Here is an 18189-nt window from a genome sequence, read left to right as displayed (position 1 = left end):
AAGAAGGGTGGGGCGGTGGGGCGGTCCGCCCCGGGTGCATGCTGCTGGAGGGTGCAGAGAGCAGCCGCGCGCCTGTCGGCTCTGCTGGTTTCCTGTTCCCTCTGCCCTGGAACAGGTTACTTCCTGTTCCCGGGCAGAGGGAGTAGGGAGCCAGTGGAGCCGACAGGCGCGCAGCTGCTCTCTGCACCCTCCAGCAGCCAAGAATGCACTCGGGGGGGGGGGGGGGGGGGGGGGGGCTTGATGCACTGGGGAGGAGGGTGACATTGCGCTGGGGGTGGGTGCACAGCGGCGATCCGCCCCGGGTGGCAACCGACCTAGGATCGCCACTAATTGCAGTACTCTAATAGTCCAGGTGACGTCATGCAGATCTAACTGTAAAACATGAAAGAGCCCTTTTACTAAGCAGTGGTAGTGTGAGCCTACCAAGTGCCAAAAAGTACTGTCGAGGGATGCTGTGAGGCATTCCGAAGTAGTTTGCTGATCGGCGCGCACAAATCCTTGCTAAAAAATAGGTTTTTTTTTTTTGCACAGGGGTGTGTTTATGGGTGTTCCCTGCGCTTTTCGGTTAGCATAGGGGCATTGCTGCACACCAACTGATTAGTACCATATTAACTTGGGAGGCCCTAGGGCCTACAAAATAGATGGCGGTAAGAGCTCCCCCACTAATGGCCATTAAGGGAAACAAAGAAAAATGTGGCCATTATACCACCATGCTAAAAGTGGCCTCGGTGTGCAGGAAAGCCATGCACTAAAACTGCCACAGGCCACTTTTTAGCGTGGTTTAGTAAAAGGGCCCTGAAATCGTTGCTGTGGAAACATGGGCCAATACTGGAATGCGTAGTAAATAATGCATGTCAACTATCTTTTAGTATAGCTAGCTCGAAGCGTACATGGCACAGTTGAAAAAAAATGCATTTATGGTGATTTTAGTAAAATAAGTATCCATTTTTCACTTCATATATAATATGATATTTACATCACACACATTCTCTGTAGGACAAAGGGTGTTATTGTTTAATACCAATTTAGTCCCCTCTACCCTACAGTTCGTTAACTGCAAAATTGACAAAGAGCCACTCATTAATCTACTGCAGACTTTTATTAAGCCCCTAATTGAGAAATCTCTGTTTCTACCAGCTGGAACAACAGTTTATCTGCTTGCAAACAGGGGCTAAAAATATTAAACAATGTGGCTATAGGCTTTATATATGTGTAGAAAATTAAAGGAGAGAAAAATTGATTCCCAGGGAACGGCAGAAGTTACATATTCAGATGTAAAATAAAATTCTACAGGGATGATCTTCTGAGCCCTTTCCTTAAGAAAAGCTGGTAAATATGCAAAAGCCACTCCTCCCGCCTGATCTTCTAATCTCTTTATCAGAATTTCATGATCTGCCATATCACATGCTGTTGAAAGGTCCAGCAAAACTACAAAAGATCCTGGGCCTCTATTTGAAAAACACAATAAATCAGCAGGAACCACGACGAAATGAATCTCTGCACTATGTCTGGCTGAAAGCTGGACTGTTGATTATCTTACAGTCGATGTTCTTCCAAATAGATACATGTCTGTTTGTATACTTTACACCCAATAACTTTTGTAAAGAAAGATAGATTGGAGATAGGAGAAAAATACTGTATTTGAATTAGTAGATTCATAGGGGCTATTGTTTCTGTGTGGACTGCACAAAGCTCTTTTTAGGGAGTTTGGATAGTTAGCCTTTGAAAGAATGTTGCAGAACAAGAAAGAAGATTTCACATAAAACTATATCTCTAAGACAATTCTTCACCTCTGTGGCAAACCCAATCTACCAGATTTTCTCTCATTCTGAGTAAGTCTAAAATTCTTCCAGTTCTGCAGTCCATGTGCACCTCCTGGAATGGAGATTTTTCTCTCGCATGGGAAGATGACACTTTGAGTTATGGGCATAGACATACCAATAGATCTGTCTGCCTTGTGCAGTAAAAATGTGTTCCCATTGTTAGAAGATACAAGAGTGAGATTGCACCTTTGGAGGTCATATCTGCTCTATGGGGTAGGATCCATCTATTTAATATGATAGTAGCACCTTGTTGGCTCTATATTTTTCAATTACTGCCCCTGTATCTTTATCGGAGAGAAGAGATGGCTTTATACAAAATTATTCAGACCTATCTATAATTGGGAAAAAGCCTTGCCTTCCCATGGAGGTGACACAGACTCCTAGGAAACACGGGGGGCATGGGATTATTGAATATAAAATACCTCACAATAGCTAGTGGCATGACACACATTAATGATTGGTTTCGGGGTACACATTACTTTTCCCTATCCTCTGAGGAATAGTCAGGAGGTATGAAGGTGACTCTGCTGTAGGCATCATTTTTCAGCACAAGTGACACCTTACCTATCTTTGTGGGATAACCATGCTTTCCCCTCTGGTAAAGGATAAAGTGTTTTTACATACTGGGCTGCTAACGGTCTGAAATATTTGTTTCAAGCACTGGCTGATGAGGGAAGGCTATGGCCTTTTCAGGAGCTGCAGAGAGAATTTTCCTTATTACCCACCCATTTCTTCGCCTATGTACAGCTAAGACACTACCCTGCTTATAATCGAACGAAAAAAATGCCCAAGTTCCGACCTAAATCGGGAGATGGACGTTTATCTCACAAAAACGAATAATGCGGTATAATCGAAAGCCGAACTTGGACGTTTTCAACTGCACTCCATCGCGGAAGCATACAAAGTTGACGGGGGCATGTCAGAGGCGTGGTGAAGGCGGGACTGGGGCATGGTTATCACCCAAACAGAGATGGGCGCCTTTCGCCGATAATGGAAAAAAGTATGCGTTTGTAGCTAGAATTTAGCGCACTTTTCCTGGACCCTGTTTTTTCATGAATAAGGCCCCAAAAAGTGCCCTAAATGAGCAGATTACCCCCAGAGGGAATCGGGGATGACCTCCCCTGACTCCCCCAGTGGTCACTAACCCCCTCCCACCACAAAAAAAATGATGTTTCACAACTTTTTATTTTCACCCTCAAATGTCATACCCACCTCCCTGGCAGCAGTATGCAGGTCCCTGGAGCAGTTGTTAGGGGGTGCAGTGGACTTCAGGCAGGTGGACCCAGGCCCATCCCCCCTACCTGTTACAATTGTGCTGCTTAATGCTTATTAGTCATCCAACCCCCCCAAACCCATTGTACCCACATGTAGGTGCCCCCCTTCACCCCTTAGGGCTATAGTAATGGTGTAGACTTGTGGGCAGTGGGTTTTGAGGGGGATTTGGGGGGCTCAACACACAAGGGAAGGGTGCTATGCACCTGGGAGCTCTTTTACTTTTTTTTTGTTTTGTAAAAGTGCCCCCTAGGGTGCCCGGTTGGTGTCCTGGCATGTGAGGGGGACCAGTGCACTACCAATCCTGGCCCCTCCCATGAACAAATGCCTTGGATTTATTCGTTTTTGAGCTGGGCGCTTTCATTTTCCATTATGGCTGAAAAACAAAAACGCGCAGCTCACAAATTGTCGAATAAAACATGGACGTCTATTTTTTTCGAAAATACGGTTCGGTCCACCCCTTCACGGACCTGTTCTCGGAGATAAACGCCCATGGAGATAGACGTTTTCGTTCAATTATGCCCCTCCACGTGTCCTCTCTACCATGGAGAATGTTAGAGAAACAATAAGGCTCTCAGCTCTCAGTACCACTTGCCTTTTACCTTAGATTTCTTCAAGACACCACACCAGATCTGGCTTACACAGCTCTAGCGCGAAAGTGGTCCCAGGACAAAAATTGCACCCTCAGTGGAGCCTGTTTGCAAACTTTTATTCAGCGTTTTCACAAAACTTTATCTAATGTACTTTTCAAGGAGACCTTGTATAAATTTGTGCTATGGCTATATATTTCTCCTCAATATAAATTGATGGAAAGGAGCAGTCAAAAATCCAACTGGCAATTCAGCTGACCATATTTTAAGTTTATAAGTACGAGAGGTGACGCCTCACGAAGCCCCCGGCTACACAATTTGAAAGCTGTAGGAGGCGGAGTTAGAACTCAACAAGGTGCCATGACTGGGGCAGAGAGAGCTGGGAAGGTTCTCTGGAAGCCCACCTTATAGAAGCCAGCTAGGAGGAAGGGTGTGTCCTGCAGGCAGAACTGAACTATGGACAGGCTTTATCCTATGTCCAAATGCTGGGAAAGGGAAACTTGAGAAACACTAGAGGCTGCAGACTGACCAGATTAACGTAGACCAGACGCAGACCAGGTGACCCTGAGGCAGGTAACGAAACGCTGGCCACCGTTGGTCTTGGTCTTACACAGCGTCTTGGGAGTCCAGATGAATTTAAGCTAAGTGTTATTTATAACGAATTTCTAAGTAAAGGAAAAGCAATAAAAGAAAAGTTTGTAGAGGTGGCTGCCGATGATGAAGCAGCCCAGCCCCTGTGAGCTTTCAAATTGTGTAGCCGGGGGCTTCGTGAGGCGTCACCTCTCGTACTTATAAACTTAAAATATGGTCAGCTGAATTGCCAGTTGGATTTTTGACTGCTCCTTTCCATCAATTTATATTGTTGTTTGAACAGAAGTATTTGGAGGGATTTACCTTCACATTATGTTTTAATTATATATTTCTCCTCACCAGGCACATCAAGCAGGTTTGATCTTTCAAGCTTAGTGCCCTAAATGTGATCTGCAAGTGCAGCAAGGTGGTGTGATTTTGCCAACAACTCCTCCAAGCAATCTGGAAACTTTGGAATGTTATCATTTCCCAGATTACTTTGATGCTGTTTGGTAATTACTCTTTACATGACCCAATATCTGAGGGATTTAAGAGATTTTTCCAATATGCACTGTTGTTTGGCATTCAAGCGATTTTAGGTAACTGGTTACAAACTACAGGACCTTCTCTGCACAGATGGCATGCTTACTTAGCAACAGAGATGCATCTGGAACGGCAGGGAGTTCATGATCTCACAAATTCAGTAGGATGAGGCTTTCAAGCTAGGTGGGAACCCCTTTGGCTGATACTGCCATCACTTGTCCAAAGTAGAATCTTGCTTGTAGGTTCATAAACTCTTGGGGACAATGCTTGGAGTCCAAGTTATTAACTGTCCCTGATGTGAGCGGGCTTGAGGAGGGAACAGGGCATTAGTTTCTCTTGTTCTTCAAGATGTTCTGTTTTCACCGAGAGTGGATTTGTACTGTTTCTTATTCCTTTCAATAAAAAAGATTTTAACATGATCGGCGACTGACATTAAGCACTGTTTATAGAATAGCACTAAGCACTACTTTTGGCGTCGATTTTTTTAGGCCCAATTTATAGAATTTAATCCTATGTGCACATACCCCCAGATTCTATATATGACACTGAGATTTTGGTGCTGGAAATTGAGTGCAGATGCAAGATGCATGTGCATCTTATTTAACTAACAAGCCATTAACTAGTAATTAATTGATGGTAACGATCAATTCTTCTAGTTAATTGGCAATCATTAGGATTTGCATGTGTATCTGCCTATGTGCTATTCTATAACACTGCGTGTCTAAATACCCTAGCGCGTGGTATTCTATAACATAGGCACGCAACTACCTTAGCCTATAAATGCAAGGGGGGGCATACACATAGGCAGGGCTTGGGCGGGTCACACATTTTGTGAATTCTGTAAGTTACATGCTAAAGTGCCACATTTAGGTGCATGATTGATATGGAAGGGCATTTTTAATATGATGTCTAACTTCAATTTGGGACTGTTTTGTCCAAAAATCGAGTGACGAGTAGAGCTGTTTTTGAACCAGAAAAAGGTCTATTTTTCTGAAAATATCCATTTTCTAGACATTTTTGTGCTCAGTACATCTTTCTTTAAGTACCATTTTCAAACAAAAAAAATGTCATAGGGAAAACGAACAAAAACAAGCCACTGGGATGTCTGGGGGCCAGCATTTTTAGTAGAACAGCCAAACAGACATCCCAGCAGAGCAGTGCGGCAGCCTAAGGGGCACTGCAGTGCACTTCACATAAAAGGTCACAGTTACTACTTTTACCATATCCCCCTTATATTGTATGATGAGCCCTCCAGGAACAGAAAAAAATGCAACCTCACTGTGCACCACTTCAACAGCCCTCAAGCCTGCAGGTATCACCTATATGTAGGTACAGCAGGTATTTAGTGGTTTTTGGAGGACTCACACTTTCTACCACAAGCGTACCAGTTAGAAAGGGATATGAATCTGGGTTCCCTTCTCTAGTCCACTGCACTGACTGCTAGCCTACTCCTGGGACCAGCTTGCTGCTTTAATAGGAATGGACATGATTCTAAAATTGTCATAGAGCATGATATGTATTGTTACTGTTACATCTTTGGGGGGTGGGAGGAGATCAGTGACTACTGGGGGATTAAGGGGAGTCATACTTTAATCTCTCCAGTGGTCATCTGGTCATTTAAGACACCTTTTTGTAACTTAGTCATGTTTGAAACATGACTAGATAAATCCGTCTCAATTTTTGCCCTAGATGTTATGGTTTTATTCCACTATGGCAGAAAAACGTCTAACTTTTGGGAATGCCCAAGTCCTACCCAAACGCGCCCCATATGCCCCATCCCTTAAATTTGGATGTACTGTGGAGACAAATGTCTCAAATCAGTGTTTCAAAAATTGCAACGTGGACGTTTTAGCAAGAAAAACGTCCTTCTGCCGCTTTATGACATTTTTCAGATTTTTTTCTCTTTTGAAAATGAGCACGATAATGTAAGTAGGTGCACCTAAATATATGCCAATTTACACTAGTATTCTATAATGGATGCCGTTATAGCATGAGTCCAACATAAAGTTCACAATAATCCCTCGCAAGCCTAGAAGAAAAAAATGAAGTGCACGAACACACTGTATGCTAAATTGCTCATTTTGGAGATTATTTGCTCCATCTGAATGGTGGCTATTTGGAAATGCTGACAGTCAAAGAACTTGTTATTCAAAGTTTGATTAGAGAGTTTTTGCGTGAACTGAACAATCATGAGTCTAATGAGCAGTTAGGACCTGCCCAATTACAAGCTGCTGTGGAATGCATTATAAGCCTCATTACCATATTCATGACCCTTATCCATTTTCTGACCTACAAAGCCCAATTTTGTATAGGACATTTAGGTCAGAAAAGCGACATCCAAGTTGGGAATTCCTGGGTATTTCACAAAAGACTTGCTGGACATGGGGCCTTTTGTAATATATGAATAAGGACATTCAAGGGTACATCGTTATTTGTTAACATATATAGTGGGAACAGCCATTTTGTGAAAAACATGCCCCAAAAATTCCAGTTTCATGTCGGGTGTTACAGAAGTGACTGTACTTACATGTATAAGTACTGATTTTGCAAACTTACATATCTCAGTGCCTGCAAATCAACATGTACATGCTGGATTTTACAGAACTACACATATGAGAAGTCCCTTCCACTCTTGTCCCCGCATTGCCCTGAGTTCAAGTTGGTGCTGATGAGCCCTAGCAGTAGCCTCACAGTGCTATCATTAGGAGTCATCCTTCCATATGAGCAGACCACTCTGAGGGGGCCAAGTCCCAGGGGGGGGGGGGGGTCAAGGTAGGGGCAGGGTATGGGAACAATTACTTTTGGGGGGACCTGCTTTGGAAAGGTCTTTGAGAGGAGCATAGATCAGGGAGGGTCAACTTTTTTGGAGGATCAGTTTGAGGATTCGCTGTTTGGAGGGTCCTGATCAGGGGGTTGCTATGTGGGCAGATCTGATCAAGGTCCTCTGTGTTGGGAGTGATCAAATCTGGCGGGGAAGGTTGGGGGATGTGCCGCTGTAGCTTGGTCAATTCTTAATTTAGGCAGTGGCTGTGCTACCTGACTGCCAGTAGTGTAGCTAAACGTTATTTTTTGATGTGGCATAAACAGGGTACATGCCTGATACGTGCATAAATATTTAGAATACTAGCAGATGCACGCATGTGTGCACACATATGCACACATATGCTGAATGTGTGCCTAAGTGCTATTCTGCAAATAAGTACATATCCAACATCGTGCATATTTTACATGGCCATAGTTTGGACATAGCATGGGCAGGATGCACAATTACGTACGTAACTTACAGAATACTGTACGTTATGCAATATCTCCTGAACTTAGGCATGCTCATTTAAATTAGCTCTTTGGCTAGTGTGAGTGAATATGCATGTATATGGCCTGTTAAGTTAGTACTCTATCAAGGAAAGTAGGAGGGAAGGAGTAGCCTAGTGGTTAGTGCAGTAGACTTTGACTCTAGGGAACTGGGTTCAATTCCCTAGTGCAGCTTCTTGTGACTCTAGACAAGTCACTTAACCCTCCATTGGCCCAGGTACAAATAAATACTTGTATATACTACACGTAAACCACTTTGAATGTAGTTGCAACAACCACAGAAAGGCAGTATATCAAATCCCATTCCCTTTCCTTAAAGAATAGGATTCAACCAGGTGCCTCCTAAGTGCAGTCATAACAGCTAACCTATACACCCCGATAATACTTGTGACCTGCAGCAAGTGAAGGTTTTTTTTTACCATGATGGATGATTTTAATGTTTGGTAGCTATTAGAGTGCAGCTTTATAATATGGCCCTGAGAGTATTTAAGCATTTTCTGGACTTCTTCTGCTTTTGTGTATAAGCAACATATTTTATTTTGATTTTATATTTGTGCATTGCTCATTTGTTTGGGATTCCTGGTTAATATAGTCAATGCATGAGATTGTATGAGCCGTATGCAATCTGAGAAAGATGTAAAATATGGATTCTGATCCATTTTCCCCTCCATATTTGCTTTTGCCTTGTTTGGCTGTAGCCTCTCTATATGAATTTGGCACCAAAAGTAACATACTGATTTACCCAGCAAACTTGGTTATCTTATAACTACCCGGTTTTTTCCTATGTATGTGCATAGATCAACAATATGCGGCCTTTGAGCTGGATAAATAAAGTAGGGGGTTCTGGGGACATACTTAGGTTGGGGGGATGGGAAGTGGTAAATAACCACGCCTAAATTATGAGGCTACTATATAGCAGGACAAAACTGTATAGGAAAGGCCCCTACTTGGTTATCTCCTGTTGACCAGGTGTTCCTCAGATTTTCAGCAGTGTATAATTGGACAGGGCTGCTGAAAATCTGTGAAGACCACCGCAGCACTATCCAATTAGTGTCAAGACAATTTGAGGACCGAGTCAGGAGTTACCTGGGCACTGCCAATATTCAGCAGCAGTCCTCAGATAACTATCCAGTTAACATAGAACAGCAAAAAGGCTATTTTTAGTTAATCGAATAGATACCCAGGAACCACTGTTGAATATCAGCTATATCCAGGTAACTCCAATGGCCACCTCGGAAATTCAGTGCTGGTGCCTGGATAAGGTCTGGCATTGAATATCCAGATCTAATTTAGTTGGTGTGTGCCACCATTTAAAGAAATGCTGGCTGCTGCCAGCTGAATATTTTCAAATCTATGCACATTTATTTTCATGAGAAAAAGTGCCTGCAGAGAGAGCAGATGCAAATTTCAGTGTGTACTTTTTCACAGTTCAGCTTTCCAAAAGATAGAATGCAGTGACTTTTCCTTTCAGAACTGGTGCAAAAGTCCAGGGGAAAAAGTACTCACAAACTCTGCATCAATGAGGCTGGTTTTGAAAATTCCCCTAATTTTTGAGTATGGCATAAACACATTTCCTCTTTACTAGGTGTAAACGTGAAAAATAATCAGAAACCATTTAGTACTGAAAGCAGATGTTCTACTACAATAATACATTGTATTATACTTACATTATTATCACTTTTAATATCATTACTCTGAATTAAAGGGTTTGTCTTCAAATGTGTCCACATATGCATGAAAGCCTATTTGTTTAAGAGCAGTGAGCAGAGGTTAAGGATCCAGTAAGATGGAAGAAAAATATTCATATGGTATTATATAACTTGTTTACTAAGAACAGCAATTAGCTGAGACATTTTGAGGTATCTTTAATCAGATGGTATTAATTATCATGATGATCCAGTGGTGTCAATCAGATGACACTAAACAGATGAGAAAGCAGTGTTCACAACCTTAGGAGATAAAGGCAGCAGGAGAAACTGCTCTGAAAAAGGTTAACTTTTTAAACTCTTCAGTGAGCACTTTTCTGCTCCTGTTAAGTAGATGTTAAAAGCAGCGGGCTGGTGAATAATGGCTCCACAACAATTCATCTCCAGGGCTTTTCCTAACAGTTCATGATAAGCCCTGTCTTTTAGCAGCCAGCCAGATAGTTGAGTCTATCAACTCCCCCTCAACACGCCCACAAACATACACACATTCCCTACGAAGTAAAAAACGACTTGGGGTGAAGGAAATGAACAGTTCGGTGAGATCAGAAACAGTTAAGAATCTCTTAGATCTGATTAAAAGAGTAGTAAGAAGGGGAGTTCATGACAGGGACTAGCAATATGGGCTAGATTCAATAAATGGCACCGAAAAAAAGGCTTAAGCGGTATTCTATAAGCCACTTCTAAAGTTAGGTGCAGTTTGTAGAATAGCGCTTAAGTGCAGGGGGTCACATTCAAATTTAGGCGTGTCCATTTGCAGCAACAAAAACATGGTACAAATGCCTGTACCTCAATTTACATGCAGGGAGGGACCTTATTCTATAATTTCATGCTTAACTGGAATCCACGCCCATACCCTGCCCCGAAATGCCCATGACCCTCTCATTTCCTCACCCCCTTTTCCAAAACATATTCAAAATTTAGGCGTGGACCACCGGCCTAAATTTACGTGTGCCTATATGTTAATTGATTTCAATCAACACAATAATTGCTTGTTAAAAAGCGAATTATTGGCATTAATTTATTCAATTAAGATGCATGTGAAATTTGGGCACATGCCCAAATTTGCACACACCTCTCAAGGCATGTTTTTGAGAATTAGGGGGTATATGGATAAGTTACTACCTTAATTAATACTTATATACTAAGGGGCCCTTTTACTAAGGCACACCGAAAAATGTCCTTACGCAGGAGTAGGTGCACGTTTTGGACGCGGGCAGGTCCGTTTTCAGCGCACCTGCAAAAGAAGCCTTTTTGTGGCCAAAAATGGATGTGCGGCAAAATTAAAACCAGCGCATGTCTTTTCAGCATGAGTCTTTACCACCACCCATCGATTAGTGGTAAGGATTCATGCATTAACCGAGCGGTAACTGTCGGCATGTGTACACTGTTGATTACCGCCGGGTAAGCACCACGCGGAAGAAAATTTCTACCATGTATTTTGGACGCATGTCAAAAATGAAATTACTGCCTGGGGCACAGGGTAGCTGGGCAGTAGTTCCAATTTGACGTGCATTGTACACCCTAGGCGCCTATGCGCCTTAGTGAAAGGGCCCCTTAAGTAGCTAAGAACACAGCCAAGGCTTATTGATTTTGGTTGCAGATCAGCAAAATCTATTAGTTTTCCTATTGTTACCTTTGATACCTCTTTTAGAAATTGGTAGTACAATTTTTCACTCTCTATTTTATAAACTGAAACATATTTTCATTCAGTTGATTATTTTAACATGCAAAGTCTTCCTTTCGATCATTGATTCTACTTGAAATATATTCTATGTTATTTGCTCTCTTGGCAACTACATTTGAAGACACAGTTTGTGATTCTCAACTACACATGGATTGAGTGTCTTTAGCATCTATATTTGAAGACATCTGGACACTTACCTTGTAGACATTGATAGGGATATCTGTGATGATATGAAGCAAATCTCCTAAGGCAAGACTAGCAATCAGAATGTTAGGTCCATTTCTCATGAATTTGTTTTTGTAAATGATCCTCAGTAAGGTTGAGTTACCAACAATACCCACTACAAAGATCAGACAGGACATCACTGTGTTTATATATTTGAAAGTTTCCATGATTTCAATCTGTTTGGGGCACATTGGAGGAGGTGGAGCTCTGGGTCCTTTGGGTTTAAAACTTTTTAGATCAGTTGTATTGTATTGAGGGATGGAAGAGTTAGACAAGGCGGTGCTGCCATTTCTAGCCCCTGCTGACCTCAGTGGTGCTGTTGCAGTTCCCAGAAATGGGGTGTTTCCATTGGTGATTGGTCTAAAGTGGGGTTTGCTATCATCTCCATGCACAAAAGCAATGCAAAAAAATAAGAGCACTGGAGCAAATTGTATGTTCAATCTCTCCATCATGGCAAGTCCTTCTTTATTGTACAGGGGTGATGCAAATAAATGTTGACAAAAAACAAAATCAGCTTTTTCGGTGCTTCTATCCAGCCAGAGCCTAAACAAAGAGAGAAAGAGACAAAATAAGAGGAGATAAAATTGTAATGCCTGCTTCAGAGTAATAAGATGGCTGTTACATTACATTACATAATTTTAAGGAAAGAAAAGTAGAGGAGTAACCTGGTAGTTACAGCACTGGGCTGACAAACAGCAAAGTCCAGTTCAAACCCTGCTGCTTACCTTATGATCTTGGGCAAGTCACTTAGAGGTCCTTTTGCTAAGCTATGGTAAAAAGTGGCCTTAGCGCACCCTTACGCGGGGTTTTCCCGCATGCTATAGCCATTTTTACCGCAGTCGTAAAAATGGCCTTTTTCTATTTTTTTTTTTGTTTTAATGGACATGCGCCAATGTTCCCATTAGTGACAGCCATTAAAAAATTAGCATGTGTGCACTTACTGCCATCTTTTTTATAGGTGGTAAGGGTTCATGTAACATATAGTAACAACAGTAACATAGTAAATGATGACAGATAAAGACCTGAACGGTCCATCCGGTCTGCCCAACAAGATAAACTCATTTTACATGGTATGTGATACTTTATATTTATACCTGAGTTTGATTTGTCCTTGCCTTTCTCAGGGCACAGACCGTAAAAGTCTGCCCAGTACTGTTCCTGTACTAAAAGGTCTGAAGCTAATGTCGAAGTCCCTTTAAAATTTACACTCCAGCCCATCCATATCTATTCAAACACGATCAGGGCACAGACCGCAGAAGTCTGCCCAGCATTGGTTTTACTCTCCAATTATTGGTGTCACCACCCAATCTCCACTAAGTTCCTGCACTAACCAGTTAACACGTGGTAATACAGCTACGCTAATGGATTAGCACAGAAATGCCCACTCTCTACCCACGGATATACCCCTCATAAAAAAATGAAAAATATTGGTTAGCACATGCACATTTGGCATTTACTGCAGGATATCTGAGTATGTCCCATGGTATGCATTTTAAACTGTATTCGGTGCGCATTAGTATCTAACGCAGCTTAGTAAAAAGGGCCCTTAACTATCCATTGCCTCTGGTTCAAAAGCAGATTGGAAGCCCTCATGGAAAAAGGGAAATACCTTGTATACCTGAACGAAATGTGCCTTGAGCTGTGACTGAAAAAGGTGTGAGCTAAATCCAAAAAAAAAATTTTTAAAAAAAATATATATATATATATATATATTTTTTTTTTTTTTTGGATATATATATAACTTGGAGGAGTAGCCTAGTGGTTAGTGCAGCAGACTGTGACCCTGGGGAACTAGGTTCAATTCCCACTGCAGCTCCTTGTAACCTTGAGCATGTCACTTAACCCTCCATTACCCCAGGTAACAAAACTTAGACTTTGAGCCCTCGAGGGGCAGAGAAAGTATACTCTGTACATCTAGTATCATTATAGAAATGATTAGTAGTAGTAGTAAAATTCTTGTATCAAAGTGCATTGCAATATATCTCTTGCTTACAGTGTGGGAAAGTATAATACCGTGGGGCATACTCAGGCTTTTCGTGGTAGTGTTGGCATCTGTGCATGTTTCCCAAGAGCTAAAAAATGTTTTTTATTCTTTAGCTCTGAGGCGTGTTTAGGCAGTGGAGAGAAGGTGTGCCCAACACTGATTGGTTAGCACAGCTACATTGCCGCGCGCCTACTGATTAATGTATGGTTAGCAAGTGAGCCCTTTCAGCCTACTAAATAGGTGTCAGTAAGAGTTCACTCCCTAATGGCAACACGCTAATTGGGAAATTAGTGCATGGCCATTAATTAAGGAAATGAAAACTCTGCTATTTTACAGCTACTCTAAAGGTAGCCTCAGCATATGGGGGAACCCATACGCTGGTCATAGCGCAGACCTCCTTTTAGCGCAGCTTAGTGAAAAGGCCCCAAAATGTTAGTACAACCAAAATCTACAATCACTAAATATCCTTTTATTTGTTGAGGAGAAAAATGTATCGCTTTGGAACTACATAATCATTTTCACATTTAAAAAAAAAACAAAAATAAAAATTGTTAAAACCTAACAACTTTCAAAGCAGCTACATTGAATGTCAATATCTAAAGAAAAAGATTGGGGCTCAATTGATCTTAGTCACATTAAGGGGCATAGTTTCAACATACAAAACTTAGGTTCAAAACTTACATTCTGAGCCCACTATGGACAGAGAAAGTACCTGAATGCAAATATGTAAATTGCTTTGAGTGTACCATAGAAAGGTGATATATAAAGAATATAATAATAATAATAATAATAACATGGATTATGGTTAAAAGACATGCTATTTTACCAATAACACATGCTATTTTAGAACAAATCCCATTTTATGCAATGAGACCTAGTTATTAATAACTGGGGTTGACAGTGATATAACACCACATTGACAACGTCACCCCTAAAAGAAATTACAGGATACATGATAGGGACCATCACCTACACTTCGTCACAATAGAATTTGGAGCTCCCTAAACTGTACTTCTTCTTACGGGATGTTAGACACTGGCCCAGTAAAACATATTGTACAACTTTCCCTAACTTGGTAGTATTGTTCTCTTTCTCTTTTGTGATATACCACTTTCCCTAACTACCATGAAAGAAGACAGACAGACAAATGATTATTTATGTATGTATTTGAAACACATCCCACTTTCCTATTCTCTAAAAATTATGTAATAACTGGTAGAAGAAGTAGTGAACTGGATAAATCCACTATACCAATATTTAACATTCAATTTCTTCATAACATCCATATTCTACAATTATAAATGTATTTTATTAATTATTTTAAAGACTTTATGAATCAGTTGTCACCACAATTGAGTGGCTTCCAACCTACATACACAGTAAAATAACAAATTCTTCTTACAATTGATTTCCCCCCCCCCCCCCAAAAAAAAGTATTTACATTGCTTTATCTAGTAAAACTAGTAGAATGATTTGCTTTTCTAAATACATTGATATATAATTTACCTTGGTGACTGCTCCCTCTAAAGCATGTATTCTCAGGCGCTGCTGGTAAAGCACAAGTGACCAAAGCACTGCTGGCTGCTAGCAAGTGACCCTGGAAATGTGCTGAAATACTCCAGCAGGGATTGCCTCTTTCTGAATGAGTCAGAGGATGTCAGTGAGGAACCAGCCAGACCTTGCTTGTGCAAGGAATCATTTGAATCCTGTGGCTGAGTGACATGCTTCTCCATCAGTCGCCCGCAAACTCCGCCTGCTCCCTCTCCTGTGGAAAAGTAGCCTTTTTTTCATCTCTTTTGGTCTCTGTTTAAACTGCCTGCACAGTATCAGCTGAACGTGCAGCAGATGATCAAAAGCTGTTGCTTTAAGGGGTTTTTTGAAAAGTCTGACTTTCCCTTTCTGAAATAGTCGCTAAATGTTTCAGATAGATTTGATCTTTTCTGACCAAAATCTGGATCCAGATGGGCTTATTAAACATTTATAAATGTTATGAGATTGTAAATTGTTAGCGTAAGCACAACCGGCGCATCAAGGTAGTTGCGCCAATGACAAGTGCTGAACACCAATTCTACAACAACATCTGTGCATCAAGATGTTGTTATGGAATATTAGCATAAGTTGGCCTTGATGCACATAGGACTAGATTCTATACATCACACCTAAAAAATCGATGCCAAAATAAAATTCGCCTAAGCATATTCTATAAAGAACACCTTAATTTAGGCGTACTTTATAGAATAAGCCTACATTTCTGAGTGGTTTATAGAAGACAGTGAGTGCCAGTCTGCACAACTAAATTTGGTCACGGGCAGTTACATCAAGTACAAATAAGTGTAAATACTGATGCGCTGACCTGATGTATTCAATAATAACACATAGATTTTAGAAATGTCCATGACCCACCCATTCCATTCCCATGACCATGCCCACTTTTCAACTATGGAGCCCTTTTACTAAGGTGCCCCCAAAAGTGGCCTGCACTGGTGTAGACATGTGTTTTGGACATGCGCTGGTCCATTTCCTGAGCTTGTCTGGAAAAAAGGTTTTTTTTTTAATGTGCCAGAAATGGACGTTCGACAAAATGAAAACCAGCGTGCATCCATTTTTGGCCTGAGACCTTAATGCCACCCATTGAGTTAGCGGTAAGTGTGTAGCGCACCAACTGCTGTTTGCCGCCAGGTAAGAGCCCCGTGGTAGAAAATAGAAAATATTTTATAACGTGTGTTTTGGGCATGTGCTAAAAATGGAATTACCACCCAGGGCACACGGTAGCCGAGTGGTAGTGCCAATTTGACATGCATTGGACATGCGTAGGTGCCTGTGCACATTAGTAAAAGGGCCACCATGTGACTTAGAATTTACACGCAGCACGTTATAGAATATGCTTAGACAGTTTTGCGCGTAAGTTCCAATTAATGCCAATTAGTGTCAATTGCTTGTTGATTGGAAATTATTAGTGCGGATTGGCTTGTTAATTAATTGTGTGTGCAAATACAGAATATGCCTGTATTTGCACAAGTAATGCAGGTGCGTAGCCAGATTTTGGCGGGAGAGAGGTCCAGAGCCCAAGGTGAGGGGGCACATTTTAGCCCCCCCCCCCCCGGTGCTGCCGACCCCCCCCCCCCCCACCACCATTTTTAACCCCCTGCCACCATTTTTGACCATCCCGCCGCCACAAGCACCTTTGACCCCCCCACGGCGCCAACCCTTTCGACCCCCTCTTCCCGCCGCTGCCAACCCTCCCCCGCTGCCGCCATCAGGTACCCTTGCTGGTGGGGGTCCCCAACCCCCACCAGCCGAAGTCCTCTTCGTACAAACATGCAGGACATCAGACTCACGGAAACAGAAGCCTGCCCTTGCAGATCAGCAATGCGGCCGTTTCGGAGAAGAGGACTTTGGCTAGCGGGGGTTGGGGACCCCCGCCAGCAAAGGTACCTGACGGCGGTGGCGGTGGAGGAGGGTTGGCGGCGGGAGGGGGGGTCAAAGGGGTTGGTGGCGGGGGGGCCAGGGCCAAATCTACGGGGGCCCATGGCCCCACGTAGCTACGCCCCTGGTGTAATGTAAGTCACACTATATTGAATCTGGGGGATAATGTTAAACATGAACAGTTGTGCCAGGTCAATGGTAGGCATAAAAACTGATGCCTAAGGGGCATACCCCGGATTCTATATATATATGGTACCCAAAGCTGGGCACACTTTTGAGATGCATGCACAAATTAATTGGATAATAAGCTCTGAACCATCACTAATTGGGTGCTAACAACCAAATATTGATGTTACTTGGCACTCATTAAAATGTGCATGAGCATCTGGATGTGCACTACTCCATAAGGCACAACGCCTAACTCCCATGGCATGTGTCTCAAAAGGGGACATGGCCATGGGCGTGTTGGGGGTGTTCTAAGAAATTTGTTGAATTACAGATATATTGCCTAATCATGCCTTGGACACCAGGTCTGTTTCGTCCACCCCTACTTTTTGACTTTTTGCTAAAATAGAATAAACACCCATAAAAAAACAAATCAAGAACCAAAAAGAATAGAGCATATGGATATCTAGTACATTATCCACTAATTCTATAAACTTGTGCACTCATTTTTGTGCTTAGGGCGTCTTTTACTAGGCTGCGATAGTGTTTTTAGCTCGTGATAAAAATCAGCTGGTGGTAAACACTGAGATTCCCATTATATTCCTATGGTAAGCACTTACCACCCTAAGGGCCCTGTTTACTAAGCCGCGCTTTAGGCATACTAAAAATTAGCCCGCGCTAATACTAGAGACCCCCATAGGAATATATGGGTATCTCTAGCATTAGCGCACGCTAATTTTTAGTGCATGCTAAAAAGTTAGTGTGCCTACAGCGCAGCTTAGAAAGCAGGGCCCTAAGTGCATAAAGTTGTGTGAGCAAGTTATAGAATAATGGCAGTTATATGTGCAACTTAATAGTGAGCTGCTAATTGATGTTAACAAGCAATAAT

General features: G+C 42.0%; 1 protein-coding gene across 1 annotated transcript in view; it reads right to left on the bottom strand.

Moving 5' to 3' along the window:
• EDNRB (endothelin receptor type B) overlaps positions 1 to 15381 on the bottom strand; it is a 74936-nt gene extending 59555 nt beyond the window's left edge. Inside the window, exons 1-2 of the mRNA XM_030200575.1 lie at positions 15216 to 15381; positions 11698 to 12268 (exon numbers count right to left, since the gene is read on the bottom strand). Coding sequence (XP_030056435.1) covers positions 11698 to 12177 — 480 coding nt within the window. The 5' untranslated portion in view covers positions 12178 to 12268; positions 15216 to 15381. The remainder of the gene's footprint in view (positions 1 to 11697; positions 12269 to 15215) is intronic.
• Positions 15382 to 18189: the final 2808 nt, after the last annotated feature.

Source organism: Microcaecilia unicolor, chromosome 4 (assembly GCF_901765095.1).
Source record: "Microcaecilia unicolor chromosome 4, aMicUni1.1, whole genome shotgun sequence".
In the NCBI taxonomy this organism is placed as follows: domain Eukaryota; kingdom Metazoa; phylum Chordata; class Amphibia; order Gymnophiona; family Siphonopidae; genus Microcaecilia; species Microcaecilia unicolor.
Note: the sequence above shows the minus strand (reverse complement) of the source record. Positions and strands in the feature narration are given on the sequence as shown.